Below are 17,355 nucleotides of genomic sequence, written 5' to 3'. Positions count from 1 at the left end.
CTAACCCCCCCCACTATAGAGTGCCTGCTCCACACCCATTTATGGCCTTTTGCCAGTGTCTAACTATCATTAATATTGATGTGTGTGTTGAGTTTCATGAAATTCTAAGCATGTTATCTGCCTCGAAAAGACAGGAACCTAATTTTAAAGTTTGACATGTTGCCATGGCAACAGCATTTGATTTATCATCAACCCCTTTACATATTCTCATCGGCTGTGTTTGTATATTATTTTGATGAAGTTTGAAGAAAATGAAGTAAAATTAAGATGCTGATTTCAATGCATTTTGAAAATGACACACTTCCTGCTGCCAGTTGGTGGCCAGTATCCGCCTGCAATTTTGCATCCCCAATGTCTTGAGATCATGCTGACTGAGTTTGGTGACAATCCTATGGAAATCCTGGGAGGAGTATTTCTCACGTCCTGTTCCCAGCCAGCAATGACATGTGGGGCCCAGATGGGTTAACTACGGGTTCCATGGGAACTGTGTGGTCATTGGCTTTTTGGCTGGGTGAAATCAGCGGGTCCCATGTAGGTTTTGTAGTATGAGTCCCACATATGAAGCCCATATGAGCTGATTACATGGGCCACATAAGGGACAGGCATGGGCCAAGTGGGCATGGGTTTGATCTGGGAATACATATATGGGTCCTGCATGGCATATTTATGGGCCAAGTGGGCATGGGTTTGATCTGGGAATACATATATGGGTCCTGCATGGCATATTTATGGGCCAAGTGGGCTTGGGTTTAAACTGGTAATGCACATATGGGTCCTGCATAGAATTTTTATAGGCCAAGTGGGCATTTGTTTGAACTGGGAACACAAATATGGGTCTTGCATGACATATTTATGGGCCAAGTGGGCATGGGTTTGATCTGGGAACACATATATGGGTCTTGAATGGCATATTTATGGGCCAAGTGGGCATGGGTTTGAACTGGGAACACAAATATGGGTCTTGCATGACATATTTATGGGCCAAGTGGGCATGGGTTTGATCTGGGAATACATATATGGGTCCTGCATGGCATATTTATGGGCCAAGTGGGCATGGGTTTGAACTGGGAACACAAATATGGGTCTTGCATGACATATTTATGGGCCAAGTGGGCATGGGTTTGAACTGGGAACACAAATATGGGTCTTGCATGACATATTTATGGGCCAAGTGGGCATGGGTTTGATCTGGGAATACATATATGGGTCCTGCATGGCATATTTATGGGCCAAGTGGGCTTGGGTTTAAACTGGTAATGCACATATGTTGTTCAATAATGATTGTTCATTTCTAATACGCATCGTTAGCTCTTACCTGTAATTGTTGAGCAGTTAGGCAGCATATTAACTAACTACCAATACACTGCTTGTTAGTTTTACTATTCAATAAGTAAGTTAAATATATGTAATAGTATGGAGTGAATTTTGTGCCAATATTGAGAGAAAATGCAAGGGTATGGACAAATGTATTGTGTGTTACAACTGTGAGCCTTTTTATGAGGAAACTTGGCTTGATTTTCTTACAAATGCGTGCAGGAAATTTCTCACAAATGCAATTGAGCAACTTCCTTTTCCAAAAACAGTAGATGGTGCTGTCAGGCAATTTACACTAGTCTCCTGAGACCTGAAACGGTATGCACTTTTTTCCAGTGGTTTCAGTACAGCGTAATCAATACTGCGTCACCAGGCAGGCGTGGCCTATTTGAGAATTTGCATAGGTCACCGATCATGCGCAGTTACGGAAAAGCCATTTGCTTCACATACCTCCACTATTGCAGGGGTTTCGTGCCCTTCATATTTATATTTAAATACAGTGTCTTGAAATACCTGGCCACGATCGCAGGGGTTTCGTCCCAGATACACTTAATATTTATATTCATATACAGTAACTTGAAATACCTGTCCACGATCGCAGGGGTTTCGTACCCTTCATATTTATATTCATATACAGTGTCTTGAAATACCTGTACACGATACCATTGTAAACCATGATTAATTTTCGTAAATAGACGCTACACGTTTTACATTTCTATAACGGCTGTTTATTTGTTTTCGAAAATCGTTTAAATGTAAGATTTTAAAACATAAAAACAACCTGTATGACTGTGTTGTCCTTCATTATCCATCAGTGGTTTTGAAATGCCCGCGCAAAAAAACTGACTTACTGCGCATGATCGGTGACCTCTCTTAATAATTTTTTTTTAGAAAGGGGCGTTTTCCTAACGCCCCCAGAAACGCCCATTTTACGTCGTGGTAATGAAACCCTGGAATTTAGTGAGTGCTACCTGAAACACCCGTTTACCTTTTCAAGGTTTAGGAGTTGCAGGTCTGACGCTGATCTCTGATGGACTGAAGGATCCTCACTGTAAACTGGAGATACTGAGGTAAGATCATACATTAATCTCAATTGAATCAGTTATATATATTATATATTTTATCTGTCTATGCCTATCATTGTGTAATTTACATTAAAGGGTTAGTTCGAGCATTTAAGACATGTTGTATGCAATCCTTATCAGCACTATAGTTTATACACACTGACCCACACTGCGTTCACCTCCCTGGTCAGAGTTCTGGCCGCTGGAAGTTTTTCAAGAAAGTAGTCACGGTTAGTTTCCGGCAGTGGTGGAGGTAACGAATTACAACTACTCACGTTACTGTAATTAAGTACATTTTTTGGGTATTTGTACTTTCATGAGTATAATTTTAAGTCTGTAATTTTACTTGTACTTGAGTACAAATTAACCTGAGTAATTTACTTAATTACTTTTAAAATCACAATTCGTTACAGAGTACTGCAATTTGAATATTATATTTTAACCACTGACCAGCATTTCGGTAGCCAATAAAAATATCTCTTCTTAACGGACCAATGAAAGCCTGGTATAGTATTTGAACCGAAAAACAAGTTCCGTTTATTTTTATTTATTTTTTCCGGCGCGCTATTGATAAGATAATCATCACTAGAACTGGGGCTGGGCGTTAAATCGATTGTATATCGATTAACTCGAATGTGTAGTTTACATTGATTGACGCTCCTCTCTGGGCTCCAGCAGTTCCGAATGGGCTCAGCCCTCCCCCGCGCAAGCGCATTCGCCATATTAGAAACACACTGATATACTGCATATATTTGTTTTCAGAAAGGCACAGAAAAAAATAATGGGAGCCACTAAAGGGATTAACGTTAGCTGCTTGTTAGCCAGTTAGCCGGACCCGATCAGCATATTTGTTTTTGCGCTCAGGGGATCTTCAAAGGTTTCTACGTGTTTTTACAACGTAGAGTAATATATCACGGACATATCTCACGAATCCTTTCAGAAACAAAGTGTAGAGAGAGTAAATAAGAGACTGATTGTACAGTATAGCGAGCATTGTTGATTATAATAGAGCTTTGTGATATTGCGATCCAAGATGAGTAACAGCTTTTAATATTTTTTAAGGGAGTTTGTATATGAGATATTGATTTAACACAGCAGTTAAATAAAAAAGAAGTTATTGTCTGACTATAACACTATTGCCTAATTTTGCTCCATTTCGTGGTCAAAAGTAGCCTGAAACAAGTCACATCTGAGCCTCTGAGCGTTTATGAATTAACATGCGTTTTTAAACGAATCTAGTGAAATGATTCAATTTCCCCATTCATAAACACAGCTCACTTATTCTGAGTGAACCAGCGGTTCGAACGAATCAAATTAATGATATGATTATTGCTGCCACCTGCTGGCAGATCGTTTCAGTTATTTAAATCATTTAATATTTCTGTATTCAAAATTTTATATTTTTATATACGATATAACTGCAAGAGAAAAGCATGGAAATATATATATATTTCCTCCCACCGCATATTTATTTGTCTTACAAACATTTACTGTTTCCAGTATAATAAGAATGGGGACTGATGGAAAGCGATCACTGATGCAGTTGCAATGTATATTGCAAAATATATGGTGCCCATATGTTGTGGAAAAGCTGGGGTTTCTTTACATGCTAAATGTCTTTGGGGGGGGGAAATCTATTTAAATCGTAAATCGGATTTTTTTGTGAAAAAATCGGGGATTTTATTTTTAGGCCATTTGGCCCAGCTCTAACTAGAACATGCAAATCTATCATCATTGTAATATACAGACTGTATTAATTAATTCCTAATTTGTTTATTTGTTCTTATTTCATTGCTTACTGTGTACTTGTTTTAATATCTTAAATATATATATTAGTAAGGCATACTGTTTTTTTTTCCTGCTTATTGTGTTATGTAATGAATAGAAAATATATAGGGTGATTAACCTATAATTTAATTTGTATAGCGTGTGCTTTATTGTCTGGATCTTGTCTGATTCAGCAATTATGGATAATTCAATAACCAGCTAAAAAGTAATTAGTACTCTGAGTAGTTTTTATGAAGAGTAATTTGTACTTTTACTTAATTACTTTTTTAACACCAGTACTTTTACTTGTAATTGAGTACAATTTCAGCAATGTAACGGTACTTGTAATTGAGTATAAATTTTCAGTACTCTTTCCACCACTGGTTTCCGGGGCCTCAAAACTGTGCGTTTTTACGTAAAAAAAATATATGCGTTTTAAAGCTTGATTAATTTACATCACAAAAAACACTCCTGACAAAAATCATACCTCAGTTTTAATCGGCACTATATTCTTTCCGTTTCCATCAATCCGCGCTGCTGTCAGTTCGCACGTTCCGATCAGCTGTTGATAGCGCGACTCACTGACAGCATGTCTGACTACGAAACTTCTGATGATGAAACCAATTTTAGCACAATGTCAGACGGAACAGACGATATATATATTTTTATATTAGACCTCGTGTCACGTGATTTCCACAGGAGTCTAAACATCAGATTGTTTACTGTACAGTTTAGACATGGGATCTCCAGTCCTCGTGAGCTACTGTCTTGCTGGTTTTAGTTTTTCTCTGATGCAACACACCTGACTCAAATCAATGGGTAATTAGCAGGCTTGTACAGTCTCATTTGAGAAAGGTGTCCTGTCATAGGAAAACATCGAGCTGCAGGAATGTAACTCACGATGACCGGAGTTGGAGATACCTGGTTTAGACCTACCTGTACAGTATCTGACTTCAAGCACACTTATAAACACGATGATACCGACACACGTTCCGCATAATTACAGACAATAACAAATATAGCAAAGCATCATATTTTGTTGTGTTATGTAGATTCAATTAAATTCATTAGTTATGACATTTGCCGATTTTCTCACCACATAGACAGTCGATTATTGTCGATGCTATCGCTGCCCCGGTTAGAATATTCTCAGTGTAACGTTAGCCTAAAAACCGACGTTAGCTTCAAAATAAACCTGTCGTATGCGACATAAAGTTAGTAAATAGATCTTACCCGTGGTACTGGTACAGCAGAACTCTTTAAAATCCGTTTTTTTTTTTTTTTTCCTCCTTGGTTGGGGATGTAATCGTCTTCACTGAAGTGAGCACTGCACACACGAAAATCCTTGATACTGGATATTGTAGCTCCCGCAGAGTAGCCGATGGCAACCAGCCAAAGCTGTCTCATAACTATATCAGAAACAGGAAAACGATGGAATCTGAACGGCGATCCCTGCACATTCTTGGTCACAACCTGGGAATTTACAAGTTCGCACCATTGTTAATTTTCTACTTTTTACGTCGTTGTAATTCGAGTGTGTAATGGAACAGCTGATCGGAACGTGCGAACTGACAGCAGCGCGGATTGATGGAAACGGAAAGAATATAGTGCCGATTAAAACTGAGGTATGATTTTTGTCAGGAGTGTTTTTTGTGATGTAAATTAATCAAGCTTTGAAACGCATATATTTTTTTTACGTAAAAACGCACAGTTTTGAGGCCCCGGAAACTAACCGTGACTACTTTCTTGAAAAACGTCCAGCGGCCAGAACTCTGACCAGGGAGGTGAGCGCAGTGTGGGTCAGTGTGTATAAACTATAGTGCTGATAAGGATTGAATACAACTTCATGTCTTAAATGCTCGAACTATCCCTTTAAAGGGACACTTTAAGGCCCAACCAAGATATAAAAATTCTCTTATCATTTACTTACTCATGTCATGACAGATCTAGATGAACTTATGCCATCAAATGAAGATTAAAAAAAATCCATCTCTGTCAGTTCATGTAATACACTCTGAAACTTTTTTGGAACTTGGAACCTAGCCACAAATTTAGTTGTTTTTAGAATTTATTTGGAAACTTTTAGGAACTGTGTGACTCAAACAAAAAAACGGTGCATGTTTCCTCTAAATTACACAAAAAGAGGAAAGCATTGAACAGCTAGCTATCAGTTTGGAGAGAGATGAAGAGATGTGTCAAAGACTATAGAATACCAAAGACATGTCACTCATGTAGTTTTGAATGGGGAAAAATGCAACGGTCATCGTGGCTGCGAAGCTCCGCCTTCTTAGTGAAAGAGTCAATCATTGATTAGTAAAGTCAGCGCGTCACTGCAGCTGCTGTTATGCTGCGTTCACACCGCCCCAAATGTCATGCGTCAGTTGCGGCAAGATTACATGTAAAATCAATGGTTGAGTCCGTCAGAGGCTCTGCGTTGCGTTGTGTCCGTTGGATCCGTCAACTTTTCAAGCGTTACCTGCGTTTCAAGCGTCAACGCAGCAAACGCAAGCAACGCAGAAGTTCAGCTAGCTGAACTTTTGACGGACTTGACGCAGTGCGTCAACCAATCAGAGCGTCTCACTGTAGCGACGTCACCACACGTATTTTGAATGAAGCGGGAGCAGAAAAAACAACAACATACAATTCTCTGCGATTGCAGACGGCTACAAGCTTATTCTAGCCGTCTGCAATCGCAGAGAATTGTATGATCCGTCCTCGTTGTTCTATAAAGACAGGAATGTAAAAGAACTTGCTTGGATGAAGATCGCTGAAGAGATCGGGATGTCAAATCTTTTCTCAACGTAATTATTTCCCATTTCGTTAGCTAGCGAAACATGGTCATGAGAGGATTCCAAAATGTCCAGTCCCAATAGTTTGCCATGGTTTATTCAGGGGAAGTGTGCAAAAAACTAGATGCGTTGGGAGCGTTGCCTGACGTGTGCGGTGTGAACGCACCAAAAAGCAAGTGTTGCCAGCTTCAACGTACATGCGTCAAACTAGATGCGTTAGGTGCGTTGCCTGACGCAGACAAAGTGTGCGGTGTGAACGCACCATTAGAAGTCCCAGTTGCTCTAGAAACAGTTGGCGCTCTAAGACGTGCGTTCAGTACTGCGCATGCGCACTGGCTCATCTAGAAGGAAAATAAGCGTTTTTTTAACGCTATTAAAGCACAAGGAACTATATTTATGAGGCAGTTCTTGTTGGATTTCTTTGGAGATTTCAAATATGAATCAAATCAAATTTAATCGTAAGTTTGGCAAACAGTTTTGGAGAATTTGATGTTTCCCCATTCAAATAGATAGGAGCTGCACTTTGATGCCCGAGAGGCGTTTTAAAGATGGCCGCCGAGTGACAAGACTAGTCTTAAAAGGACTTTGGATGTGTTTAGCAGTTCAGTCTGAATAAAGCTGCTAGCTGCAATTGTTCAATAATGATTGTTCATTTCTAATACTCATCGTTAGCTGTTACCTGTAATTGTTGATCAGTTAGGGAGCATATTAACTAACTACCAATAAACTGCTTAAAACCTTTTTTTTACTATTCAGTAAGTTAGTTAAATAAATGTAATTGATCATTAATTAATTGTTGTATTTAACAAAAAAAAAAAGATCTTATCGTACAATAAACGTTTATATTACTTTCACAAATTTCACATGTTTATAATACTTTTACAACAAATCTAAATAAACATATTTCAAATAAAAGGTAAGATCAGTCACTTAATTTTTATATTTAATGCTTAAAAACAAGAGATGGTGTTGTGTAAATGTCCCTTCAGACATGAGCCAAAATAACAATAATAATACCTCCTGTGATGTAACACTCACAGAATTAGCATTTAATACCACAGTCTGTGTTTGTGTTCTTTTAGTGAAGAGTGTGTTGTTGTTCTGCAGGTTGAGGGATTGTGACATCACAGATGAAGGTTGTGCTGCTCTGAGTTCAGCTCTGAGATCAAACTCACACCTGAGAGAACTGGATCTGTCTGAGAACAATAAACTAGGAGATGCAGGTCTGACGCTGATCTCTGATGGACTGAAGGATCCTCACTGTAAACTGGAGATACTGGAGTAAGATCATACATTAATCTCAACTGAAACAATTATATACAGTATATTAGGGTCTATCATCATGTAATTTACATTAAAGGGACGCTTCACACAAAATATACAAATTCTCTTATAATTTATTCCCCCTACTGTCATAACAGGTCTATATGAACTTATTCCATCAAATGAACACAAATGAACTAAAAAAAAACACACAAAAAAAAACACACAAAAAAAAACTGTCAGTCGATATAATTCAAATGGATAGTAACCTCAGAGTTTATCAGCTTCAGAGTGAGCTTCACAACTTTTAGGATGTTATGCACTTTATATTTCATTATATGTATATTTTTGTAACACTCTTAATTTATGTTAATGTTGCCCATTTTGCAATTTTGTTGCTAGATTAACAATGTTTTAGACTACACTCTGAACCTTATTTGGGACTTGGAACCTAGCAACAAGTTTGGCTGTTTTTCTAAATTATTTGGCAAATTTTAGCAACTTTCGAAAAGCTAATCAAACAATAAAAAGACATGTTTCCTCTAAATTACACAAAAAGAGGAAGGTATTGAACACCTGTAGCTTTCAGTTTGGAGAGAGATGGAGAAGATGGTGTTTAGCAGTTCACACATCTTAAAAAAGCTGCTAGCTGCAATTGTTCAGTAATGATTGTTCATTTATAATATAAATTGTTAGCTTATACCTGTAGTTGCTGCTCATTTATGTAGCTTATTAACAAACTACCAATACACTGCTTAACTTCATAATGTTTAGTTTTACTAGTTAATAAGACGAAATGAATAAAATTAGAAAATATGTAATTGTTCATTAATTCAATTTTCAATGGCAACTCTGCTTGCTCAAGCCTATAGACCGAACACATAAAACACGTGTGATGTCACCGTTTTCACAAATTCACATTTTTATATTTCACACAGAGATCATAACTGTATTGTTTCCAAAGAAATTGCATTTTCAAAAATTTGTGTTTTCAGGCCCCGAAAATGACATTGACATGTAAATAAACAACCAGAACACAAAAAGATTATCTATTTTTAGTTGTTAATGGTGTGTAAATGTCCCCTCATACATGAGTCAAAAAAATAATAATACCTCCTGGGATGTAACACACACTGATTTAGCTTTTTAAAATCGTTTTTTTTTCTAATAAATCAAGAGTGAAGTGTGTGTCGTTGTTCTGCAGGTTGACGGAGTGTGGTGTCACAGATGAAGGTTGTGCTGCTCTGAGTTCAGCTCTGAGATCAAACCCCTCACACCTGACAGTACTGTATCTGTTTAAGAATAATATAGGTTGTTCAGGTGTGGAGCTGCTCTCTGCTTTAAAAGACGATCCACATTATAAACTGGAGATACTGCTGTAAGTAGTAATGATTCATGTATCATATAATAATGTCATTTAAACTCAATCCCCTGTATAGATGTGTGTCAGCCGTAATGCTCCATAATGCATCTGTTTCTGTGTGTGTGATTTTGTACTGTCAGGATTTAAATGACGGTGAATATGGATCACGACAGACAGATTAAAGTCAACAAAATCAACAGAAGTGCAGTCACAGTGATCAAGCGCTGATGTGTGTGTGTGGGATACAGGAGATTACAGAGACAGTGTTGCACTTACTTGGATTTTAACATCAACTGCATACAGAAAAGAGTAGGGCATAATTTATATTTGTAAAGGGTCTGCTATTATTTTTATCTACTCACAATAAAAACTCAAAGTTGCAGTCCTGAAAAATGCTGAAAAATTGTATGCTCTTTCTGATGCCTTCAATCTCTGATGTGGAGCACATCACAAAAACAAACAAACAAATAACAAAATAAAACGTTCTATTGCTTCACACACATGAGCTCTCCAGATGATCCTGAACAGTGAAGAAGAGATCAGCTTTCACTGAGTGTGACTCCGATCATAATTGATTGTATTTTGAAGAGCAACATGAGCCAGCAGAGAGTATTATTTCCTATGAGTAAATCGTTTATTCATAATTACATTACTTACCATGTTACATTTAGATAAGCATGTGCATATTTACTAGTTGGGCTATTTCAGACCTTTCACTGCTATATTAGACCTATCAATGACACCAGATTATTCGTACTATTTAGAATGAAATATGTTGTCATTCAATATACAGGCAACTTTTCAATATACATGTCACAAAACAAGTATGCACATTTTATTTTATATTATTCATAATCTAATAAATTCAAAATGAAATATACTTCATATGATGCACATATACCAATATTATGTAAACCAAAAGTGTTTAGACTATATTTCATTTCATTCTCTTAATACCATTGTTTACTATAAAGTGTCATTTATTTAGTTTGTATATTTTAGCTGTGCTTTTATATTAAATCAATGCATTGTTTTAGATAAATGTTGTAACAAACACTCACAGCATTCAAGTCTTGTGACAAGCATGTTTAGTATGTTTCATGGTCTTTTTACTTACCAAGTTTAAACTTGAGTGCATGTTGCTCACATATTGTGTGAAAACTTTGTATGATATTTCTAATTATTATATTGTACATAATTGTAAAGGATTTTGTATACATAAGATTTATTAAACTTTTTCCTCAGTGAAGTAGGAGCTGAGTTTCATTTGTGGGGTGAATCTGGATGATGATGGTTTTTAATCTTTTAATCTCATCTAATGAGGACATGAATTTCATGAAATATTTGCAATTTTCACATCATTATTGTCGTCATGAAACTGGTGCATGAGAAGCCAATGATTGATTAACATGCAAAAATAATTTAATTAATTTCATCACAAGAGTGTTATAATGTTAGATGTATTGTGTGGTGTCTCGATAATATTGTCTGATCTCATAAGCAGAGACTTGGACTGTGACAACATGACATGAGTGGGTCCCTCACTTCTGGGCCCAGCAAGTACACTCTTAAAAATAAAGGTGCTTCATAATGCCATGGAAGAACCTTTTTTGTCCAAATGGTTCTAAAAAGAACCGTTAACATCTGAAGAACCTTTCTGTTTCACGAAAGGTTCTTTGTGGCAAAAGAAGGTTTTTCAGGTTATAAAAAGGTAAGAAAGAGATGGTTCTTGAAAGAGCAATTGACTGAATTGTTCTTCTGTTGCATCGCTGTGAAGAACATCTTAAAGCACCTTTATTTTTAAGAGTGTACCTGTATCATAGAGGAGCTATGTTTAAACAGATTATCTCTCTTGAACATAGACACCTTGAGTATTTAAATCACTGTCATTCGTTTCTGTGTAATTAGGCTCATTGAGTCAGTGATGGATCTGACCGCAAACAGGGCTCTTCAACAATTGTAGAAATGTTTATATACATTTACAAGTGCATCTTATGCATTAACTATTGATTAAATGACAGAAATGGCATTATTTCCTGATCCCAGCTGAAACAGTCAAATAATGATTATTAAGCTGCAATTCAGTGTTTTCTGTTTTAAAGAAAAGTGTTTGGTCTCTGATCTTCATCCTGTTCATCATTCTTTTCCATTAAAATATATAATGTTGTTTCACTAATCTTTTTTTCTCCCCCAGAGAAACTGCAGTAACTTGTGTTGTCAGTTTTTGTAAATAAAAATAAGTAAAAAAAAAAAAAAAAAAAATCAAGTTAAAGGCATTTTTTAAATTAATAGTTAACTATGTTGAAAAAGTTGACATTTAAAAAAGTAGTAATTTCTTGACAATTAAAAAAAGATTTAGCCCATTGAATCATTCTTAATGGTGACAACAATGAAACCACTTGGGACAGAATCGACAGGAAACTTATGTCTTCACACAAAAGAGGACAATGGTACAAGAGGATTACCGAATCATTAATTGTTTTAAGCATGAAAAAGTACAGAGCCAGCAAAACTGATGACAAAAGTGACAATATTTAAACAAGTTTAAATATTAGGTGATATAGGCAAAATAGTTTATTGGTAAAAAGAAAGGAATTAAAGGAAAGAAAGCAGTGCTGTGATGGACAGACAAATGCAGTGATGCCATCTAAAGAACAGAACGTCTTTCTCTATTGATGATCTAATTCATTATAAGAGAGCACAAGCAGGTGTAATGAAAGTTATACATAAGCATGTAAAAGAGTTTACTGGAGTAAAATAGAAGTTGGTTCAATGTTGGGTGTGTTTAGGCAGATGGGAGGGATACAAAAATATAACAGCACATCAATACTAATCAGTGAAACAAAACAATAACAATGGATACTGAAAAAGTGTTAGCATGAGCCGTTGGTAAAGTGTTTTTGCAGTAATTACAATATTTCTGATGAAATGAAGAGGGGTTGCGTTCTACAATTGCTATGTGATGCCTAAGAATTAAATTGTACAAATATACATGGATTAAAATTATAGTCAGGAAATTAAAATATTTACAGATGGATCAAGACCCTGATTCAATTTACATTCCCTATTTTAAAACTAGAATTGCTAAACGGACATGTAACCATTTATCAGTTTACTCAGCAGAGATGGAAGTCAGCCATTAAGAACAGTCAGTTGCTCACACTCATATTCTGTTTTAACAAGTTTAGTAAGTGGAAAGTCTACGTCTAGACAAGACATTGTATATATGATTTTCTACAAAGCATGTACAGAATTCACCAATATAGATAAATTATATCTTTCTTATGGTTACCGGCACATGTAGGATAAAGGGAAATGATGAAGCTGATCAAATGGCCAAAAGAAAACACTAAAATTCCCCAACATGTCAATAAGTAAAGCAGAAATAAAGGGAATAATTAGATGAGCTATTATTAGGAAATGGCAAGAGATGTGGGACAGGGAGGTAAAAGGTCGTCATATGCAACATTCAAAAACATGTTGGAAATGAAGGGATAAACTTTGGAAGTATAGGAAGGAGAACACAGTAATATCTAGTCTTTGCACTGGTCATGTGGAACTTGTGTTATTAAATTGTGTAGCATATGAAAGAGAACACATTCAATAACAGAAGAATGAAGTTTTTGAATACTGAAAATGTCACACTTAAGACAGTCAGGAGAATTAACCCAGCACAGTTTAAAGTCTTTTATGCAGTTATATATTGTCTGAAAGCAGCTGGTAAAATATAGATTTAAATTAGCATTTCCAGTTTCACGCTCTCTCCCTATAGCTGTTATAATAAGTATTTTATTATTCCTTTATTTAACCAGGAAATCACATTGAGATATTACTATCTCTTTTTCCAGTGAGACCTGGGGCCTCATTTATAAAGACTTGCGTAGAAACCATCCTTGATTTTATCTAAGAACTTTTCTGATTTGATCGTAAGAGCGATTCAGAGAAACGAACGTACCACGAAATCCATGCGAACGCCAGTCATTCGGTTATAAATCACAAATGATCGTGGAATTGTGTGCAGCTGAATGTTCCGCCGTCGAAACGCCCCTGCTTAATTAATTAACATTTAAAATGAGCTCATTCCTAAAGCAAAAACTCTGTGACAATGGCAAGAAAAAAGGAGCGCAAGAAATCAAATTATAGTGAGGCTGAACTATCTGCAATACCAGGCATTACCACAAGGAAACGGTCGTACGCCAAGCTGGAATCTGACGTGGAGATAAGTACTTTTCCACGTCAAAGACGGTTTTTATAAATCTGTACTTTGACGTGGATTTGATCGTACGAACACTCTAAGATCAAATCAGTGCGTAAGAATGTTTTATAAATGAGGCCCCAGGGGCCTCAGAGTTTTTGCTTTAGGAATGAGCTCATTTTATTTGTTAATTAATTAAGCAGGGGCGTTTCGGCGGCGGAACATTCAGCTGACCACAATTCCACGATCATTTGTGATTTATAACCGAATGACTGGCGTACGCATGGATTTCGTGGTACGTTCGTTTTCTCTGAATCGCTCTTACGATAAAATCAAAAAAGTTATTAGATAAAATCAAGGATGCTTTCTACGCAAGTCTTTATAAATGAGGCCCCTGGTCAAGACGGCAGCACAATAAAGTTTCATACAAAGAGAATCACACAGACAATACCACAATTTACACAATTTATAAAATAAAATCAGATCATAAAAAAACACATTTCAAAAAACATTACTCAAGTACTCAAAGTTGGAAGTGTCAAGATTAAGTAAATTTTGACATGAGAAATATTATATTTGGATATTTTGACTCAGACCCCACAAAAGAGAATACTTGTTTTATTATTCATTTAATTCTTTTCTTAAGCAAATTCTATATTCACAAATGTAAATTCTCAAATTCTAAACCTGTCTTTGTGGTCTTTTTAAGAGATATGGAAAATTATATTAATTTGATTTCAATATCTAAAAATAAGAAAGCTATGAAAACTGTTAAAATTTGCTTTGTACTTAAAGGAACTTTATGTACAATGGCCCTTTTTTGCTTTATTTTATTTATTTTGGATTTTTCTTTTTTATTATTGTTTGAATGTTTGTTGTCTTTCAAGTATCACTACTGCTGATGTTTTGTACTAATTTGTATGTTATTGTTTATGGCATTACTAAAATAAAAAAAATAAAAATTAAATAAATAAAAAAAAGTGCTCCGCACTCCAGTTCAGTAGGAGGCGGAAATGCACCTAATAAGTAAAAGTGAAAGTAAAGGCCGCTCAGTGTGGGCTCGATAGAAGTGCGAACACCCTTCTGGACGCTTAAATGGCTAGTGGGACTCCCATGGCTTCGATCTCGTGGACTTAACGGACACGCAAGTCTGCAAAACCAGAAGTAGCCTACACATGAAGTGTGCCATTTGTGTAGTTTATTTTATTTAGGTTTTTTTTTCGGAGGAACGTAAAAGAAATTGGCATCATGAAGACACATCCACATATACATTTCCACAGAGGTGAGTGTTAAAACAACACTTATATTTTAATTTTGTGTTTTTCTACCTAGTGCTGTGCCATGATCCCATCAAAACTGGGACCATTTTGTTTTGTTGGGTGCTTTCACTTTCGAACACTCAACAAGGATGAAAAGGGGGGCACGGCCGAATTAAAGATCGGGATGAAATGCAGTGAGTGAGTCTGGTAAATCGTGAATTAACTGTCAGCACAATAACTGTTCGTGCATTCAGTCGCACTGGAGAAACTGCGATGACCGTAACCGACATCTGCTGTTAATTAGCAGTCACTTTCATGTTTCTGGCTTCCGGATTGGCGCTTGCGGCCGTATGTAACAAGAGTAAGTGTGGGAATCAAAGTCTATTTTTAACAAATTAGATGCTGTAAAAATGCTCGAACTGCAAGTATTTTACTTTACAAAGAGCAAATATTTTACAACGAACTTTTTGCGTCAGCTTTGAAGCATCACACATACTTTTGTGCATTATGACTCTTAATGTGAAATATTTTCGTTATTATTAGTAGTAGTAGTATTAAAGTAATACTGTATTTTCTACTCGCTCTTCTTTGCATTATTAACATGATGGTGTCAATGTACGTTGTATAGGCCTAATAATGGCTTTATTCCTTTTGGATCGGGATTATGTTGTTGTATTGAATTTACGCATCAACTGGACTCAGAATTGTATAATTTATTCTTGGAAAAAATTATATTTAAAATTAATAATAAATGCTGTCATAATTTATCATGATGTAGTGATTCGAGGGAAATGACTGAGTAAATTGAGATACTAACTACGCTCAAATGTACTGGAGATGTTGAGCATATTATTTTAACGAGTCAGCGGTCTGAGTGGCCATATAAATTACAAGCAAGTAAAATTTTGTTTCTTTGTTGAGCATATAACACCAACTTGAAAAACAGACAAAAAAAAAATCCTGAATCCATAATTAAGATTTGGTCTTTTGGGTAAAATAAAGTTGGTAAAGATTTTCATGCACAAAGTGATTTCCTGAAAATGACTAATAGTAGAATCATTTTAGCCAATGAAGCATAAATATTCAGTGAATGAACAAACGATCATTATCACAGTCAGGGGCAAACCTAGTGATTTAATTGGGGGCCCTTAGAAAATGTCAGGTCCCAGCTACAATAGCCTTGTTAGCTTAAAGTTTATTTACTCCTTCACATGACAATATCTATATGATTTAGTAATTAGTTTTTAAACTGTATTACCCTGTGAGGGCAGTTGTGGCCTAATGTACCCCACATTAGGCCACAACTGCCCTCCCTGGGGCCCTTAGTGACCACTTACCTACTTTTTGGTTAAATACTCTGATTACAACATATGATTTAAATTTTCCTTTTATGTTTTGTTTCAGTTCAGTCCAGAAACAAAGACCAAAGTCATCTGAACCCAGCTGTGTGTTGATGATGAGTGACTGCTCAATGGACCATCCACATAACTTTAGTGGACACACTGATCCTAAGTTTAGGTAAACACTGTAATAAACATTTATTAATTTTTCATAAAGCCTGTATTATAATTAACGTTATGTTTTTATAATGGATGTAGTGAACTGCCCCACGATCTGAACATTCCTTCACATTTTGTTTTGTTTCAGTTCAGTCCAGAAACAAAGACCAAAGTCATCTGAATCCAGCTGTGTGTCCATGAAGAGTGACTGGTCAATGGACCATCCACATAACTTTAGTGGACACACTGATCCTAAGTTTAGGTAAACACTGTAATAAACATTTATTAATTTTTCATAAAGCCTGTATTATAATTAACGTTATGTTTTTATAATGGATGTAGTGAACTGCCCCACGATCTGAACATTCCTTCACATTTTGTTTTGTTTCAGTTCAGTCCAGAAACAAAGACCAAAGTCATCTGAATCCAGCTGTGTGTCCATGAAGAGTGACTGGTCAATGGACCATCCACATAACTTTAGTGGACACACTGATCCTAAGTTTAGGTAAACACTGCAATCAAAATAAAAATTCTGTTATTATTAATCTTCTTCAAGTTGTTCCCTAAATCTCCTAAGACTTTTTTTCATCTTTGGAACACAGTTCTGATATATATTTTAAATCAAATCTGAGAGCTTTCTGTCCCTACATTGACAGCCTAAGTGGCTTTAACATTTTAGACCCAGAAAGGTATAGTGAAAACATCATGGAAAAAGTCCATGTTACTCCAGTGGTTTAGCTGTAATTTTCTGAAGAAGTGAGAATGCTTTTTGTGCACCAAAAACAAAACTAAAATAATGACTATTCAACATTTTCGTCACTTCTGCTTCAATCCCCAGGGCA

The 17,355-nt window shown here is 36.1% G+C and overlaps 1 protein-coding gene across 1 annotated transcript in view; it reads left to right on the top strand.

Moving 5' to 3' along the window:
* The window catches only part of LOC141336813 (NACHT, LRR and PYD domains-containing protein 3-like), a 98,638-nt gene that overhangs the window by 68,302 nt on the left and 12,981 nt on the right, over positions 1–17,355 (top strand). Inside the window, exon 14 of the mRNA XM_073842540.1 lies at positions 8,042–8,215. Coding sequence (XP_073698641.1) covers positions 8,042–8,215 — 174 coding nt within the window. The remainder of the gene's footprint in view (positions 1–8,041; positions 8,216–17,355) is intronic.

Source organism: Garra rufa, chromosome 6 (genome assembly GCF_049309525.1).
Source record: "Garra rufa chromosome 6, GarRuf1.0, whole genome shotgun sequence".
NCBI classification, from domain to species: domain Eukaryota; kingdom Metazoa; phylum Chordata; class Actinopteri; order Cypriniformes; family Cyprinidae; genus Garra; species Garra rufa.
The sequence above is the reverse complement of the archived record's forward strand: the minus strand, read 5'-3'. Positions and strand labels throughout refer to the sequence as shown.